Genomic DNA, 16,492 nt, shown 5'->3' with positions numbered 1-16,492 from the left:
GCTTGATGTTGGTTATTTAAACTTGAATTCAAGTTAAATTTAGGTTCAGGTTTCAGTGTGGTAGTCAAATCCAGGCGGCAGGGCCCTTCCCTTTTATTTTAGGAGATTTTGATTCCAAATCAATTGATTTTGAACAATTCCTCTTTTCTGATTTTGCCGCTCTTTCTTTAGCCAGAGTGAAACTAATTTAAAGTAACATCGAAGTGCTCAAGTTAAATCACAAGTCTTCTGTGTCATGTTTTCCGTTAATTAGACATTGGTGTTCCCTCACCAATATTTTAAAGTTTCATGGGTAAGGTTAACAGGAATTTTTTTCTGGTGGATTTGTGGCAGCCTTTAAATAATGACGTTATGAGATAGGTCACTGTTTAGCCCACGGTGGACCAAATGCCCCAAGCTTTCAGATTTGAAATCTCCAATCCGAGGTTTAATAAGGTTGCACGGCTTTTCGACTGACCTTGGACAACGGGCTGAACAAATATTACAAACAACGTATCTGGTATCGTATTGAACGGTAAGAGGGCTTTGAATCAGTCACTTCATTTATTCTGTGGCTGATCAGGTTTTCGGAACACAGATGCAAATTTATAAACGTAATGACAAGTAAGGGTATACAAAGAAAAGTAATCAACGAATGAATTTAATTTAAGGAAAACGGGAACTTAATGGAAAATTTCTAAAACTTGGGGCTCGCTCGCAATGCCTTCTAATTTCAAACAACTTCACCACAATCAAAGGAACAGTGTGAAAGCAAACTAGTATATTCATTCAAACGGCACTGGCTGACTAGTTCACAAAATTTACGTGACGTCACACGAGTGCTAAAAATAGAACTTACTGTACTAACGCTCTACCAGTGAACACTTTCGAGAGTATCGTTAGTAGCCTAGTATAGAGTATAGACTTAGGCATAGACCTATGTCTAAAATAAAATTAAAAATAAGATATTGTAGTAAGATAATGTAGTATCGTTGTATGCGGAAGCAACGTTTTGCTTTTGTTTGACATTTCAACAAGTATCTAATGCATGTACTTGGTAAAAGTATTATGAATATAAAATATGTTGCTTTACATGTTTATCATTTTGCTGTTTAAATTCAGATTTTTCTCGTATTTTACAAGAATATTGCAATCTTTGATGATTTCCATACAGTAGTTACTGTAACTTTGTAAGTTTTGTTTGGTTTAGGTTAGGCCTATCTTGTCGGACTGAATCCCCTAGTCTGGACTTAAAACATAGCTCTTAAGGCTCTTAATTTTGGAAGTTATTTGAGATTAACAAATTAGGCTGAACAAGTTGCAAGACCTACTTACGGTAGTCAGTTAGATATTGCAGTGTTTGCTGGTATGAATGACTAGTTTAGCCCACCATATACCCATTCGAGTTGGTTCAGTTGGGCAGAAAGTGCCTTCAGCCAACACATAGCGGCAGTGTAGCCTATGACTATATACCAACATGTAAAATCTAGGCAAAGTTTGGTGTGACAGGGCGCACTGAAGTGTAAATGTTATGTTTATTTATTATAAAATGATGTTCAAACAACCGACTTTTTTTTGTTTATATACCGGTATTATAAATCGATGTGAACACAAAAGAGTTGGTGCGCGAGTTTATCAGTCTTGTACTTGCAGGTGCCACACTTTCCACTATAGTGCACAAGATACTTTTTATCTTCACGCTGATTTAATAAAAATAAAGAAAAAAAATGTGGCTTTTGAACACCAGTTTGTAACAAATAAAAAATTTAGGCTTCAGTGCATAACATCACGTCAAAGTTTGCACCTTTCCACACACGATTTCTCTTTAAAAACTGCCGCACTTTCCAACCTTTGACACAAGCTCAAAAAGTTTAAACATCTCTAGCCCAGGGGCTGGCCAAATTTGTGTAACTTTCGCTTGTTGTAATATGGCAAGCCATGGTTGTAAAAAGGTCTATTCACATGTTAACCTAGTAACAAAGCGAATCACCACGGATATTTCTTACAAGGTTACAATGAATGGGTTTTTGACTGGTTTTGAGACAACAGCCCTAGTATATCCTGGGAGCTACAAAAATTAATGAGCATGAAGTTGGCAATTGTTGTTTACCTACATTCTAATAGACAAGTTTTTGGGACATCCAGTCTGAATCTAATTTTATTCCTTTTATAAACGCTTGTGTTATGTGAATATCTGAATGCTATGTTCTTTGTGATATGTTAAAAGAACACTTTGTATACATACATACTGTGTGGACTAGCAGCATTATATGAAAATTTTGTATATGAAGTGGTTAGAAGAATCGTTTAGCATAAAGCAGTATTCACATTATTTTATTTTGCGTGTTTGAAAGGACTATCTGTACACTATACACTACATTAAAATAACCTGAGCGAGGCACAGTTGCACACACTTTAAATGAAAATTGGGACATGTTTAGACCGACAGTTATTAGGCTAGTATTTGTAAACAAGACTTATTTTGCGTTCTACCTGCCTGCTGGTAACCTAAATGTGCACGTGTATATGTATGCAGTGTTACCCAAATACAATACCCAATTTTTAAATAGTAAAATAATATATTTTACGTACATCTAAAGAAAGCTTAACAGGAAAGAATGTATTTACTGGTAACTCGCATACTACATTATGTAGTCTGTTGCTAATACACAGTAACGTCGCTGGGGGAACTGTCACTCCTCAGACAGTTGCTTTTGTAGAATGCAGAGCTTTTTCTCGAAACATTTTAAATATAACGTACCTTTTCGAATTTTCTTTACACTCTTTCAAATTGGTTTACCGGGCTAATGTTCGATATACTAGCCTTTGAAGCATATGGGTCTGAGAGTACAGTATACCCAGCTGAGTTGCATCTGTATTTTTTTGAATATTTTAATGCGAATTCTGAAATCAAGCTTCGGGTATAAGATTAGATTCTTTGGTTAAACAGAATTGAACTCTCCAAGTTAAACGGCTTAATTAAACAAATTAAGTCACAATAAAGAGAGTTTTTGTGACAATCACACCCTTTTCTTCGTCCTAGCTACACTAAGCACTTAGTTAAGTCCCAGCTATTGCTCCATTGTTGATCTAAAGTTAAGTATACACTGGAAGTTGTTTGTAAGTGACCCAGCTTTACAGATTTAAGCTTAGTTAATCACATGATATTTAAACTATATATGTATATACAACTTCTTTTTAGGCAAGTACAATATAATGAGCAATTATAGACTGATATAACAACAAATAACATATTTTCCATTTAAGCTACGTTACCACGAGTAACAATTTAAAATTATCACTTTCAGTGATACTTTACTGAAAACACAGTGATACTTTTGAATTACTACTGTTGGAGCCATAGCTTTACCCTTAAGAAGTTACGTGAAGTAAAATTATTTTAAGTTTCATAAATTAATTAGTGGATATATTATTTCTATTCTACATTTTTGTTTCTATGCAGGTAATCCCATATGAATTAGTTCATGTACACAGTGATAATTTATCCTGCTGTGGTGAGAGGGAAGATTTCTTGGGACAAGTTTTGACTATTCGATTGTTCAGTGGAATACATACATTTAAATAAATCTGTTTTTGTGGGAACACTGTGGAGGAGTTAAGTAGCCAAGATGAGAGACCGCTTATCAGATTTAAAAAATGTAAGTTGTCCAAACAATTTCAATGCAATGTTCAAATGTGATTAGGCTTGTATGCAGCTCATACATCTTACCTATATTTCAAGTTATTCTGATATACTGAAAGCTATATTTTCAAGTTTTAGTTACATATATAAGAAAATGAAAAATGTTGTTTTTGTAGCCTGTTATTGTTTTGGACAGAGTAAATAGTGGTACTAAGCCTAGCAGGGCTGTTCCATGATATTGTTGTGTTTGTTGTAATATCGCTAAAGTTTACAAAGTGCAAAGAAACAGGACTAGCATACTTTGTTAGTTAAGTATTTACCGTAAATGAATTCTGCAGAAACTAAAGTCATAGTTTTACACATTGTGATATGTATATTTTCATGTGTTTACTTAAAAACGTTTTATACATTCAGTTTCATTCTAAATAAATTTAGAACATGAGCGGTGAGATTGAGGATGATGAAGATGAAGTATCAGTCACTATTGAACAAGATAACATGAAGGAATTTTTTACTCAAGTTTGTATTAAAATTGTTATGTTTTGGTTGACTTCATTAATCGTATGAACTTATAATTAGCCGGAATTGCTGCTTTAAATTTAAAGCTGCAGAAGGTTTTCTAGTCTACTGCAATAGTTTTTAGACTTTTATAAAACATGTGTTTGGTCCAACGTTTACAGTAACTAGTTGAATTGAAAATAAATTTTTACACGGATTAGTTATAATATAGGATAAAAGCAAAATATTTTGTGTATCGATTCTACTAGTTTCACATTCATATTATGTGCTGATTATTTCCAAAACTCAAAATTACAAAGTTACACATCTGCATTGCAGCATTGAAATTGCATCATTGACAGATAGGAAATGCTGATCATAACAACCGGTCTATTGCTGCAGATCACTGTTTGCTGCTTTCCATAATGGTCAAATAACTTTTGTAGTTGCAAAAAGTGTGACATGCACCACCACACATAATGTCTGTCTCAATGTTGAGTACAATTTTTTCCAACCATAGTGGCAAAAGTTTGAGCTAATAGGGTTTAGATAAGTAATGATGGTAGTAAATTGAATTTTTTTAAGGTTATTTCAAGCTTGTTTTCATTCTATCTACACAAATATTATTTGCATACCCTGAAATTTTTTAGCCTTTGCTCTTACCTAATATGAACATTACATTATATATATCAAGCAACTAAGTGACAACCATTAAACTTTTCATACATCACATATATACTTACATATTCAAATATACTTACAATTGGTGAATAGCAAACCCATGCTTTAGTAGAGTTGGAATTGCCAGGCAACACAATTTATACATCTTTTTCAAAAATACTTTGATTTGAGAATGATTTATCATTTGTTAAGACTATTTCATATTTGAATTACCGTATTATGTTTTATTTCGATAATATAGAACAACATTTGCTTAAGATAATGGATGTTTTTGTAGGTTTATGTTGGTTTTTGTTTTAATTGAAAAATGTCAAAAAAGGTCAAGTAGCTGATAACGTATTCCGAGTCCAATTTTTTCTAAAACTGCACTATTGTTGAATGTAGTAAGCAATTAGGGTCATCCTCTTTGTCATCACTGCTGACAAACTTTTCTTGCTTCGCCTCACCCTATGATGATACATATTCAGACAAATGTGCATCCAGTTAGTTATCACAAACAATTATGAGAAGTTGATGAAAATGAAGGTTCGAGGATCTCGGTTTCTCAAACAAGCATAAAAGATTTCTATCTTTTGGGTTCTTCTTTTCGAAGATATTTACAATTAACTCTTTTTTTGTAAGATACCTTGGGTTGAAGCTTCTAATACCATAAGTTGGCTTTAATTTCTTTTGTTTGGGCACAATTTTTGTCGTTCTGACCGTTCCTTTCAAATATTACTTATAGCCTACTATTAATTTTTCAGGAAATAAACTTGTTTTAAAACCAACTTTTAATTGCCAAAGACTGAATTTTAGCATCTAGCATTTTTGTCATAAACCCAATGGAATTGTGTTTTACTTGCACATTTTTGATATGTCATATAATTTTTTACATTTAAAACCTATACAATAAGCAACCAAATGTGCAAGTAAAGAGGTAGAAAAGTTTCGAGATTAGTTGGCCAGTGCGACATTAGAGCATCTAATAAACTTTACATGTTACCATACGAAATCTCTCACTTTAATGATTTAAGATTGCGCTGATTTGAGCCACAAACTGGATGATGGTCAATTGCAGCAAAACTCCAACTAACCAAACGCCCAACCGGTGACAGCAAACCATCTCAGAAGAACGATTGTTGACTGCTTTTAACGTTGGCATGAATCATAGGGTGTGAGGATCCCTGCTGTCTTTCAGTGCAGAGCAGATAGCCAATCACATCATTCATTGCCCCCTCTTTGTTTGAATGGTGTATTTATATCAACCTTAAAAAGTAACTTTTTGTATCATAATTCCTTGTGCTCCCTGCCTCAGCACTATCGAAATGAAGTTGCTGCTAGCATAAAAGATCATAATGGAAAGAGATTACTCTTTTCTCTTTTGCTAGTGAAGTATTTTATGTGATAATTTAGTTAAAAGTGGCTGGTTGAATTATCACAATATTTTAGATACTTCATAGAGATAATTGTGCACAGAGAACTTTCGTGTTTATTTCCGTGTTAAGTACTTTTTTGGCAGGCTAAAGACAAATATTGTAATAAATCGTATTTAACATTTGAACCGCATTTAATAAATTTTCTTTATATTATGATCTATAGATCTATTTGTTCACCTTCTGAGTAACATAAACTGCAGTTTATAGATTCATAATACTGTATAGTCCATGCAAATCTTATCGTTGTTTAAGTTAACGATTACCAATGATGAATTTGTAGTTAGAAGTATAAAATTGTTTTACAGTTGCCCTCTCACCAGCAATGAAACCAAAGAATTAACATAAACATTCCTAACATTCTTTGAGACGCAGTTGTATAGGAATGATACTAAAATTTCATGGTCCATTGCAGAGAACTGCTTGTCTGTTGTGACAGTTTGCCTAACAAAAATAAGCTGAAGTGTCTGGCACTTGAAATTTAATTTGCATCAAATGGAAGTCATAAAATGTAATGTTATTATCAAAAGAATGATATTATAATGAATGAATATGCCCTCTGTTACTAAACAAAAATTAATTATAAATTTTGTTCCTGATATTATGGTTGAGAAGACGTTTGTTGACTAATTGGAAAGGTTTAATCATATTTTTTGTAAATTTTTCTTTTTAATTGCTTGTTATTTGTGGTAACTCATGAAAACAATCGGTTTAGAATAAACTATCATGGACCTTTCTGCTGATATTATATTGAAAGGTGCTGATGTTATGTTCAAACTGCTCAACCAAATTACAGTGGATGCTCATATACAACAATATTTTGCTTTTTTAGGTTGAAGAAATACGAGGTTACATTGATATTATTTCTACTAAAGTTCAAGAAGTGAAAGTGAAGCACAGCGATATATTGTCAGCGCCTCAAGCTGATGACAGTAAGTGAATTGCTCTACAGTACAGTATGTTCGGAGATGTGCAATTTGAATATTGCACATGGAATGGAATATGTTGTCAAAAGCTAAACCCAATCCTTTTTGCATATAAGCTGAATACTTGAAATATCAATTTTCAATATATTGCTGGGATTATTTGTGTAAAATAAAATCTTATGGAATACTGGACATAAGCGTACTTGCCTGGAAAATATCATCAGGAATAAAAGGGTTCTTTCATTCACTCATTAATCTTCATTAGTGAATTGATTTTTTTCTCATATTCTGCTGCAATTTTAACCATCATTTATCTTTATCTATTTTGAGACATATTGATTGCTAAAGTTATTATAGCAACTACTTCACGCCTTGCTGTTTGATCTACATTCTATAAAGTATGATATATGCTGAATTTACGCATTTTTGCAGCGTCGTAAAACGTTGTATATTATCCCTCATTAGTGTAGACACAGGCCAAAGTAACTTTTACTGCTTTGGCAGGCATTATTTTCTTGGGGAATTTGAAACCTAGGGAATTGTGTCATTACCTTTTATTGATGTTTCGTTTGTGAAGTGCGCAATAGATTTTCAGATTGCGGCTAAGTAGCTGTTTTATGCTTAAACGAAAGTTTCCCATGGACGCGTTTATTGATTATCTTGTTTCTTGAATGTAATTAAGGAAAATACTACGAATTAAGTTAAATTGAAAATCTGTATTGTGCAGGACATTTCTTCACATTGAATGTAGAAATACTGTACTTGCTCCTCATCTTACGTGAATTACACTTGGGCTGGTACGAAGTGCTTTTTTAATTACTTATAATTAGTGACTAGTCAACACTATTGTTTAGTTAACGTATACCTAAATAAAGCACCGACATACAACGCATGCAGCGTATCGAAACCTCGATGTTTAGTGTAATGACATCGTCGATGATGTAATCGTATAACGCGAGTGTAGTGCTGAATAACCTTTCTTACGTTTTGGCGCAGTACAACGTAGATTTATTTTATGAAGCTTGACGTCTTTGGTGTGACAATGATTCTCACGTTTCAGTGAATGTTTGACCAGTCCAGCGGAAAGTCGATGCGACATATACGAGCGAGCTGGAAATGCGAATAATGGATGACCTAATTTGCTTTATAAAATCAGTGGGAGTGAGCTATTATATAGCGCAGTTTGGTTTTATAGTCTTCTGTTTATGTACATCAGGGCACGTGACGCGTATGTGCTCGTTTTCTTCAATAAATAATCCACAGACGGAGTCAAACGTAATCACACACTTGCGCTGGTAAATATTAGCTGAATGGGCGAGCTTACCGAATGTCCGTACGTATTTTATCACAATTGCCGTCAAGGTTTACGTAATTGATTTTGGGTTAAACTGCTTAATGTTGTCCTGACTCCTTGGGTTTGTTCGGATTGGAACGTCGTTTCCGTTGGAAAAATCGGCAAAATATTGATCAACTATGGAGTGAAGTTTGTGTACTGGTGTGGATTCCGTTTCACACTGAGGTTGTCAATCATGCATACCGATAATTGTATGTTTTAGCATCCTGTTACCTCACTAATTTTTGTAATGCAATGGCCTTGAAAACGCCCTACTTCACTGATTATAAGGCACTGCGCTGTCTTCAGCCTGTTGCATATAATGATAATCCATTTACCGTGCTGTGTTAAGCTTTTCCATGAACTTTATCAGTAAGCCATAGTTTTGAGTTTTGTACACTGACTAAGACATTAATATGCATTTCTGCTGTCAATAAATTATTTATGTCTTTTAGTTTCTTTGAGATATGTTTACAACGTTTTTCCCAAAATCCTTAGGCACTTAAGCACTTTGCTACTTTTTGTTCCACTCCAGTGTTAAGCTATCTTAATGCTCAATGCTCATGGATCTTACTTTCAATAAAAAACATTTAAGTTAACATTGTCGTTCTCTTACAGCAGTTAACTCAGTTAAGTCGTTGCAAAGGTCCCAATACCAGTCAAGGGACTTTCAAGAGGTTGGGTACCACTCTCTTTACATATTTTCTTCCATGGTCGTGTTTTATTTATGGCCTTGGTCAGTTTTTGAATTACCCAACTGATTAAAAATGAGTTGAACAAAATCAGCACTTCTTTCGAATTGGAGTTGAAGTCGAGTAACTTTACTGCTCTGCTTTCTGCTTTTTCATTTAGGCTGTCACTATTTCACCGGAAGAAATCGTACGTTCAAAGCAATTTTTCATAGCGTCTTGTTAACCTATCTTAAATGTTATAACATAGTAACCTAAATCTACCTTCCAATGATCTAATCAAATCTAATACGAATTAATCCTAAATAGCTAAAATCAACTTTTGCTTTCCGATTCTTCTTACCTAACCGTCTATTTTTAACAGCCGGCTGACCTACTTTGGGTTAAATAGTCACTCTCTTCTAATCAATTGATGCATAACTGGCTGCAGTCGGTCATATTTTATTACAATCATGATATGTTCCGTTTACTAACATATACTGTATGTATTTACACAACTAAATGGCTTGTTGTTGCATTGTGTCAAATTTCACTGTATTAAAAGTATTTTCTACCAACATAATTTATGATCACAATACTTCAGGAATTTGAAAATGATTTCTTTTTTTTAATAATAGAAACCAAAGAAGAAATGGAAGAATGCATGGCTGATATCAAGAGGAATGCAAACAAAGTTCGAGGAAAACTGAAGCTGATTGAGAGAAACATTGAGGAGAATTCCAATGCCGTAACCCCAGCTGACCTACGTATTCAAAAAACGCAGGTACCATGGTCTGAAAGGTAGCTCTGTTTACGGCACTGTTAATCATGTTCCTTTTTACTAAACGTATGCTGCATTGTGAGGAGCTTTGCAATTTTGTTATAATTTTATTGACCAAATTCATCAAAAATAGTAATGATATTTTCCCCTTGTATCATTTTTTAATTAAATTTTTTGATTGTCTGTGCTTGACAAAACATGCCGTCTTTGCCAGTACCGACGTACATAACAACAGCGATATTTTTTCCGTAATTTATATCAAATAATTTTTTCAGCATTCCACACTGTCTCGTAAATTCATCGCAGTTATGACCGATTACAACACAACCCAAAACGATTATCGCGAACGCTGCAAAGCCAGAATTCAAAGGCAGTTGGAAATAACTGGTCGGCAAGTCTCCGACAATGAACTTGAAGATATGCTGGAAAATAGTAAAGAAGGAAGTCCAGCAATATTTACCGGAGGGGTAAACCATTTCTTTTTGATTATTATCTTTGTTAGATTATGTTGTTGTTTGTGTTATGCTTACATATGTTGAGAAGACCATAGAAATGTTTCTTAGATCATAATGGATACTCAACAAACAAAACAAGCAATGAATGATATTCAAGCTCGCCACAATGACATCATTAAACTTGAAAACAGCATCCGTGAATTGCATGACATGTTTATGGACATGGCCATGCTAGTCGAACAACAGGTATAATAATTATCATGAAATCTTTTTTATGTTCATGTGTTCAACTTTTTATGCTCAAACCTTTAATAGCCAACCGCCTTGCTTAATATTTCTATTAATTTTCTAGCAACAAACTCATTAAAATTAATTCTGAATTAGTCAAGCATAAACTTTTTATATTAATATTTTAGTATTGCCTCGAAAATTAAGGGTTCATATTTGTAATGAAATTTATAACAATACATATTTTGATTTTAATTTTTGTTTTAAATGCTTACTGAGAGTATCAGCGGATCCAAGATTATTATTAGCATGGATAAGTTTTCAGGTAATCGGCCGTGGGTGTGACGTTGTCGTGTTCTGCATATAAGTGGTATAAATGTCTGTTTTCTGTGGAAACAATCGTTATTGTTGAGAGATCAACTAAATCTGCATATGTAGTTCTACAATCGAGGTGTAAAACCTTTGAAATTCAAATCATTTTTCCTACTCGTCCTGAATTTTTTTTTATCCTGCCTAATATGATCTTTGTTGTTGTTTTCGATATATGTATCTTCATGTATTTATATCGTAGTATTCTTAACTTTCTCTTTTCGTTTTGAAGGGTGAAATGGTGAACCAAATCGAATATAATGTTATGAACGCCTCGGAGTACGTTGAAAAGGCCCGAGAAGAAACTAAAAAAGCGGTTAAATATCAAAGCCAAGCACGAAAGGTAAATGTGTCCGCTTCCTTATCATTTTGCCCTGAAAACTCTGCCCCAAAAGAACTAACGATGCGTCCATAAAAAGTCCTTTTGACAATAAAAGGGCGAGATGATTGACAGAATAGAGTATAACGTCGAACACTCTGTCGACTACGTAGAGAGTGCAGTATCAGACACAAAGAAAGCGGTCAGGTACCAGAGCAAAGCAAGGAGGGTAAGAATTCGCATGTGTGCTCTATGTCCTGTCACCAAAGCATGTTTCTTAGTTTGTGCAGTAGAATATCGTCCTTAACGTAGACTTTGATATCGTAGTTGCAAGTTCGTATCGTTTTCTCAAACATTTTGACGTTTTGTGCATGTTCCGTCTGTGTCCATTCCCTGCTGTTAAATCAAGTGCTGTGTTCCATACGCTCTCTCTGATCTTTAACCTTGCCTATACTAGTGGGTTGCGGAAGGTTCAGTGCGCGGCGACATGAACATTAACCTTAGATTTCAATACAACGACTGTTACTGATAGGTTTTGGAGCTTTTTCAAGGCAATTACCGAGTTTTTATACTTTTAATTCAGTGTTTATTATTTTGCTTTCAAAACTTGTGCGTTGGTTGAGGTTTGCCTTGAGATACATGGGAAAGTTTTGCGGTTACTTTGTGAGAAAATTCTGGTGAGTAATTCTGTCGTCAGTTGCATAGGACAGATAATAATCTAGTCAAGTTCTATAGGCCACATAATTCCAAAAGACAGATAAGTAGGAGAAAATTAGCTTATTTTCCACCGATTTGTCAGAAAAAAAGTTATTGAGCTATCACATCGTGTAAGTATGATTCCTTTTTGTTCTGATTTATACGTAATGTTCCGTTGATTATGGTGTTGGTAGAATTAAAATTTTTAGTTGGTTTTCTTTGGGAATAACCAATACTAAACACTTGTTGCATTCTTTGCAGAAAAAGATAATCATCATTATCATATGTATTGTCCTTTTGGCGGTGATAGCTATCATTATCGGCGTTACTGTTCCGAAATGAAGTTAAGGTAAGTTCCTTTGCTAAAATTAACAATACGCATTTAATAATATAAATGGCATCATCTTAATGAGTGTGTGAGCCACATAAACGTAAAAATCTTTCTCCCTTATCTTCAAACCTATGGAGGTAAAGTTAGTGGTATAGGGCTAAAACATAACTTGAAATGCTTTTGGAATAAAAATAAAACAATAATTGATTAATATCCATGAGCTGGAAACTGACAAAGTGAAAAATCCGTACTTGTTGAGTTGATGGAGACACCATGAAAGAATATGACGAAGTTCTAAAATTTCTCCGCGGCTCGCTGTTATTTCGACTTCTGGTCCCAAACCTCTTAAATCTGTTAAAACTTTTTCAATTATAATAACGCTAGTCTACTACTGTGTGTTCCAATTGAAGTGTGCGGCTAGGTTATAGAGCAGTGATTCGGATGTCATATCTACCTCCAATTAGTTTGCATTAATGCCTATATGTCATAACACTTTCCTAACCAACACACAGCAACAAACGCGCAGAGGTTTCGTTTTGACAACTCGCCCAGCCAATTGGCAAGCTAACTCCCTTTAACTGATGAAAAACAATTACGTACACTATAAGTGTGAGAATATGAGCGATTACGATATTTTTTTAATTCCTAGTACACACACTTCTAAAATATATGTTACTGGGGTTCTAGCGTTTGTATTATTGTTACCTTCGGGCATGAGGGGTTAATCATCATCTAACCGTTCATATAAAACAGTGAGTCAGGAGACCAGTAGATGGAAGATTCTAAGGATTGTGGAAGGTGATCGGTCAGGACTATGATGTTATTATCGCTGCTTTGGGAGGCTGCAGATAGTAATCCTTATTTTTGCTCTTCGCACTGCCCCTTTAGACCTAAAACAACTGCCTCGTTAACGCCATTAACATGAAAATCATTTTGCGTATAGCTCCGTGCCATTACTTTCAAGTTGACTCTTAAAAATATAACATGTATGGCACAATGCACGTCGATATTCCTGAGTTGCAATTTGCAACCTTCTTTTTAGCGGTTCATGGCCGCCTAGCCAGGAGGTTAAGAGCATGGAGTGAACCTTTGTACCCTGTATGACAGCCGTTGAGTTTATTGATTGCTTCAGTCCGTCCAAGTTCTGTCGATTTATAAATCCAAAGGGATTTCGATCTTTACTCTAATCAATAGCAAAGGAAAACATTTTGCACAGCCAAGCCTGTTTAGTAAATAATAACTATCTTTTTTGCCTAGGAAACGGAAATACTGTTTTCAGTATGAACAATTTTTCCCCGTACAAAAATGTAATTTCGTGCGGTTAATTGTTATAAATCAACCTAAAACTTACTTCTAAAGCTGTCACGAACCGTAATTCACTATGTATTGGAAGCCTTTATGTATATTATGAATAACTTACATATTACACCAATCGATTTTAATTAAATTTTTTTTATCACCATGCAGGTTGTCTTTCGTCGTGATTCGCAAGCTATTTGTTCGTAATTGGAAGCAAATTGCATGAAAGCTACCTAACTTTCAGAATGCACTTCATCATTGACGTGCAGTCCAATATACCATCACTGTAACAGTCACCTTCCGGAGACTCTCGCAAGATTTTTCACATTTGCTATGTGACATCCGCCCTAAACAGCGTTCATTGTAATGAACTTTTAACGTGATTAAGAGTTTTTAATTATTCGGCTTTTCTTACTTTTGCTTCCGAACACAGTATTACGTCGGCCTAAATTTGTAAATTTTTACGTTTTTAACATACTTTGGTCAAGATTTTGTAACAAATCTTGGAAGCGCTGATTTTTCGACAATCAAAGACTAAATAATAACAGTTTATTTGGTAACAGAAGAAAGCAATTGCCTTCGCCTTAAATTGTATCCAACTTCCTTTTAAGAAGCATTTCTTGTTATAAACGAAGCAGTAAGCAAAATGTTACGATTTGGTTGTATACATAGTTGCCAGATAGGCAAAATGTTGTAAAATATCCCTATGCTTAATTGTGGATGTAAGCGATCGTGAAAATTGATCACTGTTTTTGAAATACTGATTGCAACGAACTCCTTTAAAAAGCTGCAACTTGCATCTTATTGTAAAAATATGATTAAGGTTACCTGCTGTAGCTGACTTGATTTAATATTGTCGTTACTGATAGTTTAATTTATTTTTATCGGCTTGTTTTTACGTTTTTCTGTTTTTAAATATCCTTACATGCGGATTATTTCATCTATGCGCCTGTTATTACTAAACAACCATATTTTGATTACTTTAGTGCATCCCACATTCTGTTGGCCTTATTGAATTGGTTGTTTATTATTTATGCGAGTCAGCCATGTTACCGGTCCCAACTGGTTATCATCATTGGACCCACATCAGTGGGCTCCCGCTATTCTTCAAGCTGAATTTTACGCCTTGATTTTTTCAGTTTTTTCTTCTCTTTGTAAATCTATAGCAATTCTGCCGAAGTGTAAGTTTTGTGTTCAATCGCCACTCATTTAAATCACTTTTCATTGTACCCTACAATATGAGTTCAGTGAAGGTTTACATGAGATTGAAACTTAGTTCACGTGGTAATTATTCTAAGTGCATTATGATAACATGAGAGCAATTACGGGTTGTTGTTCCAAATGACCATTTTCGTGCAAAACGTTGCTGTTCTCTGTTGCTAGTAATTTCGCGTCCAGGAAGTAATTGCCTCATCCGCATGTAGTCGAAATGTGCTAGGCATCGTCTTTGTTATAGATTTGGTTTTGTGCGCAATTCTTTCCAGTGCTTTAATCTTTTCGAATTTAAGGGCAAAATTAGTCCTCTGCATAAGTCCTATCGTTCTTGTACTCGTTTTGTTCTTACAGTTGTTCGCGTTTTAATAATTCTAATATTCTATATTATTGTTGTCGTCCATCTTAACGAATGTGTTCTGTAAACTGTCTAGGAAAAAATAAAATTTAACCAGTTGTACGATATGGTTTTGGCTGCTCACGTTGCCGCACTCGTCGCCGACTATGAGCAAGGCTATCAAAGGCCTTGCAACGAGTTGCACAATTATCATCGCTGTTACAACGCGAATGAACGGTTCTAAATGTGATATACAGTAATTTGACTACGTGTTGTTGAAGTGAAGTGCACATCGTTTGTTTGTCGTGATTTCGTAGCATCGTACAGCATGTCTTTCTCACCAACGAAATCTGCATGAATTCAGGTAATAATATGTTACACGTACACTTTCTCTCTTACTGCAGGTTAGCCTATATTTGTGGAATTACAATATTATAAACCCTTTGACTCAGAGAAGTGTAACATTTTGCTTATTTCTGCAGAAGAAGATTTGCATCATCGTTTGTTGCGTTGTGCTACTCATAATTATCATCGCCATAGTTGGAAGCCAACTGAGCTAAGGGTGGTTTCCCATACCAGAAGCGCGTCGAACAAAGAAAGAATAACAATTCTGACATTTTTGCAAAAATTGTAGTTTTACCAATTGCATATTTTGGGTGTATAGTTGGCCATGTGGAGTGTTTCAGCACTAGAAAAAATTACAAGTATCAGTCCCGGGAAAAATGATTAGCAGAGTTATCATACTTAACAGGAGTTGACCGCGCACAAATTAAAATTTTTTTTCGTATTTGAAACTTTCATTAGATGTTTGACGCTCACTTGTGTACTAAAACCTGCAGGATATGAAATGTATTTGCTGTAATCACTCGATTAAGCTTATGTATTGTTGTGTTGTAATCGATTATTCTCTGTATTAAACTTGTTCATTTTGCTTGTTATCATCTCCAATCAGCCCTCGAAATTCATTAATCATGTTAGAATGAATGGTAGACTACTTTCGCACATTTGCAGTCTGTCCACGGTTCCAATCATCATAGGCTACCTGATAAATACGAAATGTTTTTTTGTCTACATTTTCGATTTTGTGTGGCACTTATATTATTTTTCAGTTTTGAAAAGTAGGCTATACTAAGTTATTGTAATAATGTTCTAGCATCGTAAGAAAAGGCTTATCGCCACAACTGAAGCCATTTGTGTCTGATGCTGCTCTGTGTTTCGGTGTTGTTTATTTCTCTTTATTATAATTGGTTATTGAAACGTTATTCTTTATAATCCACTAAACAATAAAATTATGTTAGTTGACGTAGCTTTACGTTACGAGGTGT

At 34.6% G+C, this 16,492-nt stretch overlaps 1 protein-coding gene across 2 annotated transcripts; it reads left to right on the top strand.

The window, feature by feature from the left end:
• Positions 1-3,446: 3,446 nt before the first annotated feature.
• Positions 3,447-16,469, top strand: LOC143452518 (syntaxin-like). 2 transcript variants are annotated; one of them, XM_076953526.1, is made up of 9 exons: positions 3,447-3,638; positions 4,058-4,141; positions 7,046-7,145; positions 9,779-9,924; positions 10,197-10,388; positions 10,485-10,622; positions 11,206-11,316; positions 12,250-12,337; positions 13,787-15,290. In XM_076953526.1, the coding sequence occupies exons 1-8, from the start codon at positions 3,609-3,611 to the stop codon at positions 12,328-12,330; spliced, it is 882 nt and encodes a 293-aa protein (XP_076809641.1). In that variant the 5' UTR covers positions 3,447-3,608; the 3' UTR covers positions 12,331-12,337; positions 13,787-15,290. The 2 variants fall into 2 exon arrangements, with proteins under 2 accessions (XP_076809641.1, XP_076809649.1); XM_076953534.1 differs by lacking the exons at positions 11,206-11,316; positions 12,250-12,337; positions 13,787-15,290 and adding exons at positions 11,411-11,521; positions 15,650-16,469.
• The last annotated feature ends 23 nt before the right edge of the window (positions 16,470-16,492 follow it).

This window comes from Clavelina lepadiformis, chromosome 1, assembly GCF_947623445.1.
Source record: "Clavelina lepadiformis chromosome 1, kaClaLepa1.1, whole genome shotgun sequence".
Taxonomy (NCBI): Eukaryota; Metazoa; Chordata; class Ascidiacea; order Aplousobranchia; family Clavelinidae; genus Clavelina; species Clavelina lepadiformis.
This window is presented reverse-complemented; position numbering and strand designations above follow the sequence as displayed.

Bases quoted from the DNA above. Each gene is read 5' to 3' on its own strand.
- LOC143452518 (XM_076953526.1), top strand. From the start codon at position 3,609: ATGAGAGACCGCTTATCAGATTTAAAAAAT. The intron at 4,142-7,045 runs GTTTGTATTAAA...TTGCTTTTTTAG, and splicing joins TGAAGGAATTTTTTACTCAA to GTTGAAGAAATACGAGGTTA. The intron at 10,389-10,484 runs GTAAACCATTTC...AATGTTTCTTAG, and splicing joins CAGCAATATTTACCGGAGGG to ATCATAATGGATACTCAACA.